Source organism: Antedon bifida, chromosome 1 (genome assembly GCF_963402885.1).
Source record: "Antedon bifida chromosome 1, ecAntBifi1.1, whole genome shotgun sequence".
Classification (NCBI taxonomy): Eukaryota; Metazoa; Echinodermata; class Crinoidea; order Comatulida; family Antedonidae; genus Antedon; species Antedon bifida.
The window spans coordinates 9,560,578-9,579,189 of record NC_136226.1 but is presented as its reverse complement, the minus strand read 5'-3'; the positions used below and the strand labels follow the sequence as shown (position 1 = coordinate 9,579,189).

The 18,612-nt window shown below is 31.9% G+C and overlaps 2 protein-coding genes across 2 annotated transcripts in view; both read left to right on the top strand.

The window, feature by feature from the left end:
• The first annotated feature begins 516 nt into the window (after positions 1–516).
• On the top strand, positions 517–5,735 carry LOC144858689 (tubulin beta-1 chain-like). The gene is made up of 2 exons (XM_078689240.1): positions 517–831; positions 3,446–5,735. Exons 1-2 carry the CDS (start codon positions 676–678, stop codon positions 4,712–4,714), a joined length of 1,425 nt encoding a protein of 474 aa, XP_078545366.1. The 5' UTR covers positions 517–675; the 3' UTR covers positions 4,715–5,735.
• Positions 5,736–5,985: 250 nt separating this feature from the next.
• Positions 5,986–18,612, top strand: part of LOC144841060 (uncharacterized) — a 36,785-nt gene continuing 24,158 nt past the window's right edge. The window contains exons 1-3 of the mRNA XM_078697247.1: positions 5,986–6,078; positions 8,160–8,667; positions 9,926–10,018. Of these exons, the coding sequence (XP_078553373.1) occupies positions 8,586–8,667; positions 9,926–10,018 (175 nt within the window). The 5' untranslated portion in view covers positions 5,986–6,078; positions 8,160–8,585. The remainder of the gene's footprint in view (positions 6,079–8,159; positions 8,668–9,925; positions 10,019–18,612) is intronic.

Below are 18,612 nucleotides of genomic sequence, written 5' to 3'. Positions count from 1 at the left end.
ACTAAAATGCAGTAAGGCATCAATCTGCCCTTAACGTGTACATTTTATTTATTTCAATAGTTACACTGTTAGGCAAACATCGATATATTACAAAAAGCGTCGATGCTGAACTTAGTATTATGTATTATGCATAGTGTAATCAATTTGTAGAGTTATGATTTATGTAATTTAATTTCATGTTTTAATAACCTGTGCAAAATGCTGTATATCTATTAAGCAATGCTATACACATGGCTGGGATATATGACATTATATTTACTGCCACACTTCACATATCATTGTTCAACACCCTATTGAAATAATTATAAATTGAGCACCATGCATTATTGAGTTGGAACATTAGGCCTATATACAGTGGCCCAATACACAGAGGTATAGGCTTATACGAAGATCCTACTTTTGTCACGATGTATCAATTATCGAATTGTGATAGTCCCAATAATTCAGACATAAAAAAGTGATTAAGAATTAAGTCGAAATAGGCCTATACTTGTCGAATTTAATTATCTAAAGAGATACAATACATCGATTCGGTAACACTTTCAATTGCATGTGACAAAATGATATGAATATGTTTATATTATAAGCGTGGTGATTTTCGAACCCCTACAACATGTCGGAACCCCATACTTATTACACCGCTCAACGAATCAACATCGAGTTTCCTATCATTAGATGCGTGCGCATACTACCTCCGTCAAAAACAATAATTTACGCGCTAACACAGGTTGTAAACGTACGTATACATCTTATGCAGACAAGAGCAAACTTAACATGGGCGAGATCATTCATCTGCAGATTGGACAATGTGGAAATCAGGTTGGAACTCAGGTAATTATAATGTTTTTCCTTCTATTTTTTACCTGTGTGATAAATATAAACTCACGTAGAATGAGTGTGATGTTCTGCTGCATACGTCATCAATGCTGAATGAAATTGTTACCTTAGAACTAGGAGGATGAAGCAGTGATAGTATTAATGATTATTGATGCATGAATTTCATTATCTTATACATTATTATTCGTAGTATCTGCGCGTTTAAGATCGTAAACGAATTGATAAGTTATTATGCTTTGCTTTACAAATGTATTACGCGCAAAGTTGTGTTAAAGATGTCGACCTTTTATTGGCAACATGTTGCATTAGGAACAGAAAAAGAAAATACTTTTCTGAAATTCAGTTGCTCAGACCAAAACCATTTCAATTAAATTTATAGAGCGTTTCACCATAAGAAAGATATGGTTATTACTTTTCAAACAATTTTGAACTCGGCTCTATTGAAGGAAAACCAAAAATGTACGTCCAGTGTTTTTTCAGAGGCAAAATGTTAATGAATATAGACATACTTTAGGTTTGAAGGAAATGTATATAACATAATAAGGAAACGGTTTACAGTGCAGATTTCAGTATAAACTGAATAGGATATCATTCTGATGTTGACAGCGCGTCCTGAGGCGTCATGACGATACTCACTCATCTCCCTCTCTCATTTCTTTAGACTTTCGACATCTCATTTATCTCTTCTTTTTTTTTTCGTGAATCTAAGTAAAAATGAAAAATAATTTATTTCCTGCATACATTTTGCAGTAAACAATCGCAACCAAAAAAAATAAATAAAAAAACATTTCAACGTTAATAAATAACAGGTTTGTTTACAAGTAACGATCGGTCAATATTATAAAGTGGAATTTTCAGAATCATTATTATAGCAAAAAACGTCCTAATTATAAAATAAGTGGATATCACATGCATAATGTATTTTATACTAACTCGGTAATTCTTGGGGTTACACGGGGATAATGGTTGCAACGGTTTTCTTAGATCATTGCGTATTTCTAGCTAATTGGAAATGTAGGCATATCTTCTGTCAGAAATTGCTTCATAAGAGTAGAATATTTAACAGTCATGTAAAGTATACTTAGATTACGGTACCCTACTTTTTTTAGATCTAAACAATAACATTTTGTATAAATCTCATGTATAAGGCACCTATATTAGGACGGGTAGGCCTGTTTATTTCAAAATATACAATATTATTGGTTTTATTAATGGATGACTGGATGGATTTTTGTAATTAAAAATCGACGTTTCATATTATTTTGTTTTAATCTGTTATGATTGTTATTAGCAAAAGCATATAAAATTTGTAAGTCAGTCTATCTTTTGGCTATTGATCCGGTTATAATATTAGAAACAGTTATTAAGCCCTCTTTCGCGACACACCTATAATACCTCCATGACCCAATTAAGGGACACTTTGGTCGCGGAGGTGTCCCTTAAATTAAGAGGTTCTACCGTAGGCCTATAACGAATTCAGGTACAGCAAGAGGTGGTACCGGTATTTTTTCACTAGCGGTAAAGATGAATAGGCCTACGTATGTATAGTTATTATATAACGTAAACACAAAGGTGACATTATGTATAGTTTTAATCGGCTGGTGCCGGGAAATGTTGTAAAATAGATAATAGTGAGCAGTGTTAGTGAAAGGGTCGAAACTGTACCACAGATAGGTTAAAAGCATTAATATTCCGATTGCTGTCAGAATATACTTGTGATAATAAAATATATCGAAATAATTAATTAATTAATTAGCTCCTAACTTTGGAATCCTGGAAACAAACTGGGCCTAATTATAAATAATTGTTTTTGTTAACTTGGATTTTCTTACTTTTCGGTATTAAAAAAAACCAAAAAAAATGGTTTTAATGAAGAAAAGTCAAACCGTATCTCCATTCTCCGGTTCTTTTATAACAGCTTACCAATTTCCACGTTCGTGGAGATATAGCGCTGATGTCCTCAATGAATTTTGCCAATTATTGCATAATCCATTGCTTCAACTAGCTCTGCATTATTTAGATAGTTCATTATAGAAATGAAATTTCCTTTCAAGAAATATGTCAAAGTTAATATTTTATTCTGTTTCCCTGTGTATATGTTGCATTATGAATCAATAGGAATTATTTATATCTGCAAGTCAACTCATTTAACAACATCCTATAGATGTCATGATATGTTGGATCGATCTTTTCAGTGCCGGTATTAATTTTTAAACGAAAACCAATGGTGCGACCGGGTCTCAGAGAACCTCACTATTAACCATAGTTAAACATACTAGTATGTATAATTAACAGACATTCTAACAAAATTGCTCGACACTTTTTGTATGTGACATTATAGCCTCGAGTGATTCATTCAAATTTTGATAATAAAAGAACTATCTTTACGTAATAGATTGTACATAATGGTTTGGGAAACTATCCTTATGAGTTAAAATATGCTGAAATTTACGTCCTTGTTATAGCATCTAGAATACATTTTAGAATTTCAGTGTCTGACAATTGTAGATTGGGGTTTTCTCAACCCACGTTCCTTTTTTTTCAATTATTTAATTAAAAACAATAAAGGAAGATTAACCAATATACATTGTAATTTTGTTTATTGTAGTTCTGGGAACAAGTAACCAAGGAGCATGGAATTAGTTCAACAGGAACGTATGAAGGAAACTCCGATCTGGAACTACGTCGAGCTAATGTTTACTTCAACCAAGAATCACGTGGCATATACACTCCAAGAGCCGTCTTAGTTGACCTTGAACCAGGCACCATGGATGCTGCTAGATCGGGAGACTATGGCCGTCTGTTTAAACCAGATAACTTTATTTATGCTCAGAGTGGTGCTGGGAACAACTGGGCTAAAGGATATTACACAGATGGGGCAGAACTTATTGAAGAGATTATGGAGGTTGTCCAAAAAGAAGCCGAGGAATGTGATTGTTTACAAGGATTCCAGTTGATACACTCTCTAGGAGGAGGAACTGGTTCCGGGTTAGGCACTCTGCTGATGAGTAAACTGCATGAAGAGTATCCAGATAGAATATTGGCATCGTACAGTGTGTTGCCATCGCCCGGTGTTTCAGCTACTATTGTAGAACCTTACAACAGTGGTTTAGCAATGAACCAACTTATAGACCATTCAGAAATGACGTTCTGTCTCGACAACCAGGCACTTGCTGCCATCTGTTCACGGACTCTGAAACTGACGGCACCAACCTACTCTCAAATGAACCAGTTGGTAGCTAACACAATGTGTGGGGTTACCACTTGTTTACGATTCCCAGGTCAATTAAATGCTGGGTTACGTAAACTAGCCGTTAATATGATTCCTTTCCCGCGTCTTCATTTCTTCATGACCGGCTTTGCTCCTATGGTGAGTACAGACAATCGTATTTATAGCGAAGATACAGTCTCGCAGTTGACGAAACAAGTGTTTCATGCAAAGAACATGATGACGGCTTGCGATCCTAGGCACGGTCGTTACCTTAGTGCCGCCGTCGTTTACCGCGGAAACATGTCCGTTTGTGAAGTAGACAGAGAAGTTAAAAACATTCAAAATAAAAGTAGTAACGACTTTGTAGACTGGATACTGGATAACATCAAAACTGCTGTGTGTAATATACCGCCACCAAACTACAAGAAAACGGCAACTTTTATGGGAAATAATACCGCTATATCGGAAATTATCAGACGAGTATCGGAACAATTCACCATGATGTTGAAACGAAGAGTGTACTTGCACTCGTACAAGAACGAAGGAATGGATGAACTGGAGTTTAAAGAAACGGAATCAAATCTGAATGATCTTGTGTCAGAATACCAGCAGTACGAGTCTGTTGGAGTTGATTCGGATGAACTGGATGATGAAGAAATGGAATAGTGATACCATAAAAAACCATTTTATAATGCCTTTCCTAAGAAAAGCAGAGCTTATACACAGCTTGGTTATTTATGTATTTTTAAAATATATATTTAAGCCTACAGATTTGTCAGCGCTATCCATGTCAAATGTCTTCCCTAGGCTAAATACCGTTTGCCTACGGTATTAGTATATACCCAAACCACCCAAACCAGGCACACCCATCACACAGTGCGTTTGGCCAGTCTTAAATGTGCGTTTGAAACGTTTGGCACGTTTGACTTAAACTTTGATGACTTTGCTGGCCTACTGCGAGGCGTCTCAAACCTGGGCCTTGATGGTTTGTGCGAAATTTCGTGAATAAATTGTTCGTAAATTTAAATGTAGGTTTAAGGGTGTACAGGGTATATAAGGTATATTAATATTAAGTAAATGCATTTGAGTCTGCAGCTGAGCTGAGTCAATAAGTTAACCGTTTCAAATTGAAGCGTGTATTGCTTATATTTGATGATAAATAGTACAGCAATTTTTTAAATATCTTAATTTAAATTATATTGTGTATGATTTTAGTTGAACGATTGATTATCAATCATAGACATATTACTATTTTGGATAATATTTAATAAGAATTTAATAATAATGTGGAATGTAGATTACATAATTGTGCTTTAAAAAGTCGCATGTTTTGCTGCTCAAAATACACCTTTGCTCCAATCAAATTAGATTTGCTTCTTAAATATCAAATTATAAGTAGTCTATGCCTACATTGTATATTAGAAACTACACTATTACTCATTTATTTTGAAGTAAATCTTTGAATTTAATGAGTAGAATAGTTTTAGGATACAACGTGATTCAGTGCACGGTCGAAAAAATTATCGTGGAACCTTTAATTGGCTTTTATAGAAATATCTATATAAATTGTTCAAGACTAGATGCTACTTTTAACTCGTTACATTACCTCAGACTCATCAGGTATATTTAAAATGCTAGCGGCGTTTTCAGGGAATCACTTCCACATATATATTATTGTGAATCGACGTCTACCTCTAACTTATCTACTAAATAAAAACTACTGTTGTATTCCATAGATTACAGACTGATACAAAGTAAACGACAATTAAACAACTACAACTAATGATGAAATTTAGTGTTTTTTCTGAGTTCTGTGAGCTGGCCATATAATAAAACAATAGAGGAATATTAATAGATGAAACATTATAAAATCCTTTAATCTGGCAGAAGAACTTTTAAAGCAAATGTCGCCCTCTATATTTAAGTTCGTCCCGCTACAAAAAACAAATCGATAATTTATCAGCAGACGAGGTACTGGTTTAAACTGTCGGCTTACGTCATGTCTACGTACACAAAATATCATAAACAAGGTATAGTATATGAAATTATTGTTCATGTGTGTAACACATTGCTGTTTAATACTAATATAATGTTTCTGTAGGTTCAATGTCATTGACGGAGTGACGGACCTCTCAGGCCCTGTCTAAGTACGTGAACATCTCGGAGGAGCAAGGTGCTTACTGCCCGGCTCGTTTCCAGGTGACTGTATTTTATTACAATGAGAGGGCTAAGTACTCTAACGTATAAATAATAATGTTGAAAAAAACATAATAAAGAAATGTAATAAAGTAGCCCTTACTTTTTACAAATCAAACTACATTTATTTACGTCTAAAACTAAAGGTACGGTAATTATTATACAGTGTGCTACTGTATGTAATATTGTAAGAAGGAATAGATGCAAATTAAATAGGTTATAGCAATGGTATTCTGCAAGCCAACTTTGTTGCCAAACTGTGTAGCGTTAGACTGGGTGAACTAAGGATGTCGAAACTGATCAGTACCTGTCCATTTTTTTCATCTTTTTCTCACCATTGCCTAGAGGGATGTTTTTTTCTTCGGTTTCGAGGGTCGAGGCCCGATCTTTTCGTGCCTTACAGCCAGAGAAAACGATATGCTCTATCCATAGCCACAGTTTTATTTATTTGGTTAAATAATAATAATCCTACGATTAAAATTCACAAAAGAGAAAAAAAATGATTAAAATTCATGGTGATTTATGTGAATGGTTTTAAAGTATAGATTTATGGATTCAAAAGTTATTCGTAACTTGAGAAGGTTTTGAACTTGTACTTTGTAGAGTTGATATTCATATAGAAAGATATTTTTATCAGATTAGCATCTCAATGCAAAAACATCAACAAACATAAAGCTGTCATCAGTTATCAGAATGACAATAAGTCTTTCCACAATCATGTTATTAGTGGGGAGTCCTTAGTGGTTACGTGTCATCCCTGTTCTATACAATGTCTGGCATGGCCTAACAAGTGGAAATATGGTTCAAGTATCAACCAGGGAGTTGTTGTAGAAATGATGGATAATGAATTTAGATATGTTAACCTGAAGGAAAAGTAAGTGAGCAAAACAGTCAATCATAATACTGCTATATCACTTATTGAATTTAATGGATAATTCAGTGAAATTCACTATGTTTTACTCTATAAATAATAAATTTGTGATAGGTAATTTGTTGTTTCTGTACTTTATAAAACAATGTAACATTTGCGTTGCAAATAAAAAATTTAGGTGTAATTGTGTATGATATCTGGTTATTTTTCTAGTTGAATTTTTTCCTTTGCTCTCTGTATGTATTGTTATTTATATGGATGTCCTATCAGAAATAAAAATAAATAAATTAATTAATTAGCTAGGTAGCCTTAAGTTTGTATTGTTTTTATACTAATCTTGTAGAAAGAAAAACATAATTAGGCCTACTTTAGAAACTAAGTAGTATAGAATTGTAGAACAAGAATAATAATATTTCAATTTAAAAACCCTGTTGTTCAGTTACAGTGTACATAGTGCCTTGGAACTACCACATTTGATGGTCAAGTTTAACAATGACATACTGTGTAATTACATTGCATTTGACTTTAGGCAGTTACTCATTGTCAGTCTTAAACCCTATGCTTACTTTGTTTTGTGTTATGTACCATACAACAATAGAACATTTAAAAAATGATTGTGAATAGCATTGGGCTATTAGCTGTTTAACGATCACCATGTATTACATTCCAAAATATCACTTATTAGTGCATCAAACAGTCAGAACGTTTATTGGATGTGATTGATATAAATTGAGGCAGTGAGCCTTTGACACCAAGAAAACATAGTCCACACTTAATTCTGATTGCTCACATGGAGATATAAAAATAAATACCTTTATGGTATAAGATGGTCATTCATTCAAAGCACAGAAAAGAATGTTATGCGCAAACAATTCAAATTTGCTGGATTAATAAGTGCCTGAAAGCCTGGTAGTAGAACAATTTTGTTCTTTCCTTAACAATTTGTGGGTGGGATTTATGAAGAAATATTTACAAATATGTAGCAAATATCTTATTGTATTCTGATGTGAGAAGTTTATATACATTTTTTATTTGTTTTTTCAGATAAAATGGATAATATTTATCCCATTATCTTCAATGTGATATGAATATCAACATTCCTCCTTGTAATATTATCACAACAACAATTAAATCTACACCAAGACATCAAAGGACAAGTATGTGATCTATTTACCTAAAATCTACACCAAGACATGTACCGTATGACGTGATCTCTATACTGAGTGTATAATCCAAGTGCAAGTATAAGAATTTTAACATTCCTAGTAATTATCTAGATGTGGCTATTATTGTTAATCAAACACTGATTATAATTTCAATACATTCGCCAGTGGCTATGTAAGTCGCTGTCTAAAAAACAGATGTACTGGATTTAAGATTGAAGAGTTGTATAGGATAGTAGGCTAGATGTTGCCTGGTTGCTGAACACGGACCATTGCACCTCACCACGGGGTGCAAATTTCCCTTGGGATGCTCAAGTTCTCGGTTACAATGGGAAACTCATCCGGTAAAGTTCACCTGCCTGCTGCACAGAGACACGATTCGTTGGACAGTAAGTCAACATTTCTTACATTTTATTCATATTAGAATCAATCCCAATGTGCTCTGTCTTTAGTAGTAAAGACTTAATTTTACATTTTGATTTATAATGATATCCTGGTATTTGGTTCCTTTCCTAATTTCATAAAGTAGGTCATACCATAGAGATATTATAGTATATATACTATAATATCTCTATGGTCATATAAATTCCTCTTATAAAACATAACATTATACATGAATCTAAAAAAAATTGGCTAATCCAATTATGTTTTTAAAGAAAAATATATAATATTTTAATGATAAAAATGGCACAATTAACTTTAATTAATATTAGTTCAATTATTTCCTTCATATGTCAAGTGCCATACAGTACATTTCAATTATTTCCTGTTTGTATCAGATACCAGCTTTTCTTAACCAAATACTAAATCGTGTATGTGATTACGTACAGTACACAATGTATCCTCTATTTTAAGATGCTTATGGTTCAGAATTAGGCTCTGTACCAGGGATTTGACTCTGCACTTTCCCAGGAATTTGGCCCTATACAGTACATGCCCAGGGATTTAGCCCTCTACGCCTCCAAGATGAGGGCTACCTTTTCCTCTATACAATATACCTTGTACACATAAATAAGTGGCTTTACACAACAGTTTAAAGTTAACAATATGGTGCAATTTTATTTCAATTATAAAATTAATCTGCAATTTAATTTTATTCATTTTTTTATTTTGGAAATTGTAGCCACTACAGGTAAATCACATAGTAAAGTATCTCTAGTGACAAATATTTATGTTATCACTGCACAATCAGTTAATTAGGTAATACACTTTAGCTGTGTTTGTTTCATTCCTACAGTAGTAAACTCCCTTGATTACTATCAGTCTGTCTATAGATCATTTATAAAGCTGCTACAGCATTGTTTGTACATATCAAACCAAAGTATACAAACTTGTTTGTTTTCTTACCACTGTATGAGACATGCAGCGATGGAATTAGATTGTCTAAAAAGGACAATATCAGATCTTAGTTAAAAATGTACTTACAGTATTGTATACTATTGTTATGAAGTTTTTAACTTAACGCCAAATAAATAATCGTTATTTTCATGTTTCTTCCCTCATCAACTATTTTTTGGGGGGAAAATGGACGTAAAACAAATCATTCACGGTTACATGATCGTCAACAAGGTATAACATACAAAGTATGCTGTGTTTCAGTGCAATAAATTTATAAAATGAATAGGCCTAGTTAACTTTCTTTTACAGGGCACACAACATACAGCTCAAGTCTTTCACAGTCAGATATGAGTTCAAATGCAGATCTTACATTTACTCCAACAAACACAGCTTCCAGTGTTGGTAAGTCCTAATCATTATTATTTTTAACAGCCTATTTTCAATTTTTGATTCGGTAAACTAGGCTAATGTTGTGAATTGTTATAGGTTTATTCACCTTGGTTATATTGAAAGACATTATCATGTCTTTGTGTTTTATGTTCATGAACTGTATGCTTTGCACTCGTGAGAAGCGAACTTACTACAAATTGTAAAGCAGTATATAAAGGGAATATCATAACCTCGTGATACCCTGTTTTAGTCTGAGGTGGTGGCAGAAAATGAGAGTTCACTTGGACAGGGCTAGCCCTCTAATTTATATATATCTAAGCAAAAGATAGAACATAGTTTAGAATTTCATTTTAGGCCCTGAGGTTGTAGAGGATGTCTATTTCAAATTCCTGGATTTGAGAATGATACTGTATGATGTTCAAAAGACATGTTTGAAAATGTTTATGCAATAATTGTCACGGTTACCAAAACAGTTTACAAATTTGTGCACATTCATGTCACATGATGAGCCTTAGGTTGTCATGCTATCAGGGTAACCTTCTACAAACAATGATAGTCAACCTAACTTTCAAAAGCATTTGTTTGATACGAATAAATCATTTTAATATGAGGAAATTCATATTTAATAATTATGATATTAAAAAATTGAATTCATAATTGATACTAATTAAGCGCTTATATAGGAGTGAATCGGTTAAAAAGAAATTTAGTTTTCATCTAAATCTTTATATTTCTAATTTTAGTATAGTATTTCATAGTGTTAGCTTTTCATAAAAGGATTGGTTGTATAGGGTGTCAAATATCATGTACAAAAACTTATTAATTGACGTTGCTAACTACCGAGTACCAAGTTAAGACAAGATTCAACAAAACATGTGCCAGCCTATACACATGTTTGTCTTATTGATCGTGGTTGACCTGAATTAGATGGTGTAAATATGCAATGCAAGTGAAACCGTGCTCCTTGCCACTCGTGGGTATTGTAAGGCTGCCACCGCCGCACCTCTTTTTACCCGAATCTTATGAAGCCAAGTTGAATAGTAATAGAAGTACAGTGTGTTTAAAGGTTTAAACCGACAGAACACAGCTGCCCGATTGGTCGTTCAAAGCCCCATAAGGCAACATATCACACCTGTGCTGAGACAGCTTCACTGGCTTCCGGTAACACAAAGAATTACATTCAAGATCCTGCTCTTTGTTTTCAAAGCTCTTCATAATTCTTCATCTAAGTTCATTTCTGAACTTATTCAACCTTATGTTCCTAAGCGGTCTCTGAGATCTAGATCTGAGTCTCTTCTTGCCCATATATTTCATCCCTCCACTAAGTTTTATGGAAATCGTTCATTTTCTTCGGCATCCGTTTCTCTATGGAATGCGTTGCCTATTGAAATCCGTCAGGCTACTTCCACCAGTGTCTTCAAATCTCTCCTCAAAACCCACCTTTTTAATTTGTAATTTTTCAAAATTTTCTGTCTTTGTAAAGCGCATTGAGGCTTTCAGCATAATGCGCTATATCAAGTACCAGTTATTATTATTATTATTAATCCTTTTGAAGAATAAAGTATGATTTTGAAATTTTTAAATATTAATTTTTTATATTTTATATATTATATTATTTATTAATACTTTTGCATGTTTTCTAGTAAATTTTTAACATGAAGTTAAATAAGAAGACATTAAGAAGTTAATTTGAAAAATAAATTAACTTTTACAACTTATTTACAACAATATTCAAAATCTTATTATTTATATTAAAATAAAAATGAAACTCGTTTTCTTGCAAGACCTCGCGTGTTCGTTTGTTCACACATTCATCTGTTTGCAGTTGGTGGACCTCAGGTAAAGATTTCCAAGCTACCAGAGTGTCAACAATGTAAGAAAAGTGAAGTTTATTTGCGGAGGTGTTCAGTTTCACTGGGCATTCACAATAAGATATACCTGTGAAGAATGCAGGACCTCGGGGACAGTGGGCAGGAATATTTTAGCCATATTTACAGAATGACTTTTCAAATAATATTAAACATCTTTTCATAATTGAGACCTAGGGGACAGTGGTTTAAACACTTAATCTGAAATATTTTTGCAATATTTACAGAATGACTTCATTTATTAAGGTCTTTTAATAGTAATTCACGAAAATTTGGTGATAAAAATGTATGTCGGTGTCTATTTGTTTATTGTGTACAGTAGTATACAAATAATGAATGTTTATGAGTGTAATGGTACAAATAATGGCATGAGGTGAATGATGAAAGGTTATATCAACGAGGCAACGCCGAGTTGATGTAACCTTTCATCATTCACCAAATGCCATTATTTGTACCATTACACGAATATTAAACATTCATTATTTGTTTTATATAACATCTAAATAGATTCCTGTCATTTGAATCAAATATAAGGTAGCCCTAGCCAAGAGGCCTACATTTCATTCAGATTGATTAAAACAGTAATATTATAATATTAAATGTTAATGTTATATTTATATGGATTTTATAAACACACCTACTTTAGTGTTAATTATGTCAACAAACAACCAAATAATCCTATGCTTAGCAAGGCTAAAACGCCTAGGCTAGGCCTAGCCTATACTAACAGGCCTAGCCTATACTAACAGGCCTAGCTAGGCTAGACCTAGTGTAGTAGTACTAGATTGGCAGAAAGGCAAAACTTCGACAGACAATTGGAACTTATCTTGACTAATTATGGTTTTTCCAACGATTCCACGTCTTGTAGGGATGTCCCCATTAAGTAATCAAAATCCTAAAAACGATCTAAAGCTAATTTAAATGCCTTTTTGAATGAAATTAGTACATATATATCTCCAAATCGTACACAAAAATCTGCTGCTTTTGCATATCTCGCGGTGGTGTTTACAAACAGAGGCAGGACGACAGGTGGCGCTGTTGTATTTCAATGTAATTTTTGTATTCTAAATTTTTTTTCATCCGCGAAACGTTTTTTTTTTCGTACACAAAATGTTTAAAAAAGTACTATTAAACGATCGTTTAATAGTGCGTACTATTGCACGCCATGTGACCCACAATCGTCCAATCAAATGACAGGAATTTATTTAGGTGTTATATAATACTACATACTGTACTGCACTGTAACTTCACAACTACCCGCCATCACCTTACCCTCTCTAAAAAAAAAAATAGAATAAAATTTTTGACAAATAAATAAATTCATATTCAGGGGGTGCAATGGAAATAGAGATAAGTGTAATAAAGTGACATTCTACACAAATTTACTTGTTTATTTTTAAACTGAAGTATATCCTTAAACTTAAATTAAATAATGGGTCAGTTACAACTACTTTATCTTGTTATCTACAACTTTGTTATTGTCTGATCGCAATTTAATTGAATAACTATTTTATCCAAATAAACTGAAAGACAGACAATTCATTAAATTGTGTTATCACAAAAGTTGAATTAAGAACTCATTAATAATGTATCATCTTCTTTGATTACCAATCTTGCCTATTGGCTCAATCCCACCTCTTAATTTAGCCTAATACTTTAGGTTTTATTTTATTATAGCTACCAGTTCAGTTGTTAAGTTAGCTTATTGTTGTTGTACAACAATGTACAACAGAAGCGTTTATTTTGGGGAGAAAAAAAAAAAATTTAATTTTATCTTTTTTTCTTTTTTACATCCTGATTATTATTTTTTTTTTTTTTTTGCAAATAGTTGTATAAAGATGATGCCTATATATTTTCAGGAAAATTGATATAGTGATGATGTCACAAATTAAAAGCTTACTGTATTAAAATCTTTATAGTTTCAATATTTGCTAAAATATTATATATCACGCCCTCTGATACTATATTTATTTTGCGAAGTATCTGAGTGCCAAGTAATTTACAGTGTAAATTACTAGGTACAGTATAAGTAGTACATAGCGGTATTTTGGAGAGTATCAACTTTACTTTGTTTTATATCATTTAGTTGATACATAATGATATATTGGCCTATAATATAATAAAATCGTGGTTATTTTCCAATTTTATAGTATAATTATATGTACATAAAATATCGACTTGACTATAGGATTAAAAACGGTAATCATTTATTACAAATTACTGTTTACAAAAGCTCATAAAAAAAATCCTATTCCAAGTATCTTTACATCTAAACAGTATTAACATGGAAACATTTGTGAAGTAATCAATTTCTTGGCTGGTGGACGATGTCCATCTATTGAAAGTTAGATATTGTTATCACAGTGCATACATGTTTGTCTTCCATGTACTATTGTCCAGATCAAGCGGTTGGATTAAATCATCAATAAATTAACAGTTAACTTACATCTCCAATACAGGGATTATAAGAGGATAGATCAAGGCTTTAACAATAGATTTTGTTAATAGCACTTCTCTCCAACTATGAAAAGAGTGCATAACACAAAGATAAAATTGTTACAATGTGTGATGATAGTGGGATAACACATATGTTACATTTTACAGCTTTTAAATTCTATTACTTTTGTTATAATTGATTTTTTATGAAGATTAATATCAATGAATAATAATCTAGGATTAATTACTAATTGCAAAGTTATGTAATCAATTTTTATTGGTAAATAAACAAAGACTGGATATTTTGTATTTGTTCATAAAGTAAACCTTTTTAGGTCTTAAAATTGGTGTACTTTGGTGTTGCTAAGCTCTCTTGTGTATTATTTATAATGTTTAATTACAAAAACTGTATAGCACCCTCTAGAATTTCAAATAATGATATTTATCATTAGCAATTTATAATGACCATTTCATTAAAGCCAAAATGTCATTATTTTGTTAAAAATCAATTGTTCTGCATACTGTGGTTATAAAGTATGATAGTGGGCTTAAATCTGATAGTAGGCATACATTCATGAGGGTGGGCTTATGTCTGGGATACACCTGTTGTATCAGTACAGTAGTAAGAACTGTAATATTGATCATAGGGTCGTGGGACATTTGACGAGGGTGTCAATATCCATGTTTCTCTGTGGTTCTCATAGGCACTACCACTGGTTCGTCACCTGTCTGATAAATACAGTTCTCTGGGAGTCAAACGCACTCCACTTTTCCCATCCCCATGCTTTTGTTTACATGGTTTACAGTCACAAAGAGGTTGAACCTGAATACAAGGGTTCAGTTTCACGTTTATTAGCAAGAGCCCTTTCAAAGGAAACAGCGCGGAAAATCTGTTTGGTTTGAATTGTTATTAGTGACGCCTCAATCAATGCATTTTACACTTTGATTGACCGTGAATCGGTCTGTGATTGCTCAACATATATTAGCAGTCATTTTCTATTTTTAATATAAAGCATAACAAACACATTTTCTATACTAATCCTTTGAAATTTATCAATAGATACAGAATTCATTTCCTTCTCTTTTCCCATAAAAGATTTAAAAAATAAAACATGTGAATAAAAAGCGTGCAAATAGACGACGGTAATAAATAAGGAATAAAAATTTATCAAATGATACAAAATTTATTATGGTAATTATACAGCTTGATTCATAAAGTGAGTGCTTACAGACTAAAGAACTGAGAATGAAAATGAAAGCTTGGCGTCAAATCAATTGATTTGTTAGGCAAGAGCGTTCTTGCTTTATACAATTGGGTGATAAGTTCAACTCCTATAAATTCTAAGATTTTTTTTTATTGACGTGATTGTCACGATACATCCAATATCATTATCAGGTGCTATTAAAAATATTTAGTTATTATATTGTATTACATATGATATCTATATTTTCATGTTTTTAGTAGTTGGAACAAAATTTAATAATACCATTTTTTTATGTAAAAAATGTCCTTACTATTGGTATTTGTACATTTATTTATTTATTTATTTCATTAGAATTGAGGTGAGGATTGAGTTGTCAGTGACGGTTTTGATTTAGTTTAATTAGACGTAACATTTATTTGTCTTGTAGTGAATTGTAAACTATACCATTAGAGCCTATTAGGCCTAATGGTGATGTTTAATTTTTACAAATTTCAAATAAAATGACTAAAAATCTTGAATGAAGAAATACTTTAGATATCGTATATCATAATCTCAAACTAGTCCATGCAAACACTGACTGTACATAAGGACATTTTACGTAAAAGAGAAGTATGTAGTTTTAATTTGCAATACCTCGTGTACGTAATGCCTTAAAACGATTTTTATTGTTCAATGTGCAACAGAAATACATTTACATCTACAGTACTTGATTTTGCATTACAATTTCAGTAGACTCAGATCAATAGTTGTATATTTCACCGACTACAATAGCAAATAGAAAGGTTGAACTGTAGATGCAAACTGTACACAGATCTGAGTGAGATTAACCCTATCAGAAAGGGTGACAACTAGAAAAATAAACGATGTGGTGTGAAAAGCCATCCTGAAGCTATAAACCTAATGTGAGGAAATAGTCTAAGTACGTGCTGCCTCAGGTAGTTGTGTAACTAATAAAAATACGCAAACAATTTGACTGGAAGAAGAGAAGAACACTATATTAATATTATTTTTACAGTTTCTTAGGTTTAAGGAGAGTGTTGAAGCTTTATCAAATTGTAAGTAAATTAAATTTCATTCAAATTGTAATATGGTGTGTGGTTGTGTTAAATGTCTAGGCTTGGTGCTGCTATTCTATGCAATAGCAATGGCAGTTACACCATAATATTTTAAGTTATTGATGATTTTTTGTGTTGACGGTAACTCTGTTAAAATTGTTGCATATTATAATTAATATTGATCAAAAATATTTCCTGTATGCTTCAGGTGTTGGCTTTTTTTTTCCTACTCCAGTGTTTTTTTTGCTAAATTTCAAATTACATCACAAAAGCTTAGTGAATATAATAAAATCTTGAATATTAGGAGCTGAAATATTAAATAGCATGCCCTCTGCATTTTGCTAAACGCCTAATTTTGTATAGTTTTTTTTTCATACATTTGTGTAGTAAAATAATTATTAAATATACTAGGCTGTAGTCTTTTATTTAAAGAATAATTGATAGAATTGGTTTAGTTCATATACATATAGTTATATACCTGTTTATGACAGGTTAAGGAACCCAGATACTTAATAGAAGATAATTATGTCAAAGACCTGATTTGAGGAGAATACAAACAAATTCAGTGCAGCATCAACATTGTAACTGAAATGCAATTCATTTTTCAATTATTTTTGTTTCATATTTTTAATTATTTATTTATGCTTGATTTATCGTAACTGTTTTGAGGACAAATTCTGTTTCCTTTTTGCAACCATTCAAGCATGAAAACTAAGATAACAAATCCGTGATTGACACAACCATCTCATTACACCTGTGTGCGCATCACCGATTTACAAATCATATTTCTTGCAAATGAAAATATTTTTGGAGGTAAAATAAACATGTAGAGAAATAGATACAGAATAGATTTATTTAAATGATAATTTGTGTGTAATTAGAACAATTAGCATTTAATTTAGATTGACAATCAATTAACTCAACGTGTTACATTTTATGAGAATGGCTCCCTGCTGCAGCATTGATGATATTGTATTTGTAAATATTGTTGAAGGCAAGATAAACAGATGTGGTGATACAGAATAATTATTAACTATAATATTATCAAAAACCATATTAGAATATGATTATTGTTAACTATTCAAAAACCATCTTTCCTTACTTTAGAACAAAACTTCTGATCTTATTTAAATCTAAAATAGGGTTTTTAAAAATTTATTTTACAGATTAAGTATTTCATAATTAATTATAGAAATGAAAAAAATTATATTAAATTCATTTTTACCTCGTAATTTACCAACCGCACAGTAATAATAGTTTTGAGTGAAACGTTGATTGAGATTAATGGGTAGAAACTTATTCTCAGACCCTTTATAGAAATATAATGGGCTGAAAAACAACAGAGCGTTTATGACATCATTTGGTTTGTCTACCGTCAATATGTCTGGCTCCCTCAATGGCTCCTTGTTATGTATCGCAACATAATCTTAGTGACTAGTGTTGTAATTGCATATTCTGTAATCAAACTCTACATTATTTTCATCTCAAATATTTAACAAAAAGGCTTTGTTTTTGATGCATTTTTTCTCTCAGTTTATCATTCAAAATATAAATAATTAAATTTTTAAAGACAGTGGATATTTAAGATTTGGAGAAACACATAAATAGCTTTATACATATATATATATAAACATCACAGATTTGAACTCGGAACCTTCTGCTTGATATGCAGATATCCTAACCATTATACCACTGGGCCTTACTGTATTTATACACATATATATATTTCTGAATAATTTATTTACGGTTGATATGTAAGTATAAGATTAAATTCCGTGGGAAAACAAGTGGTTAATATTGACTTTATTCATTGATGTTTTGTATAATTATATTGACTCTGCATGTTCATTTCTTTATCAATGACAGTATTGAATATCAATGTGTAGCTCAAATTATTGTAGCAATTATGGAATATGTTTTGTATTATTTATTCTAACTTGGCTGTTGAAAATGCTATACAATGCAAATACATTTTTACATTTATTATAGTAACAAATTAATTTAAAATTTTCGGAAAAAATAAGTTGATATTTAAATTGAAT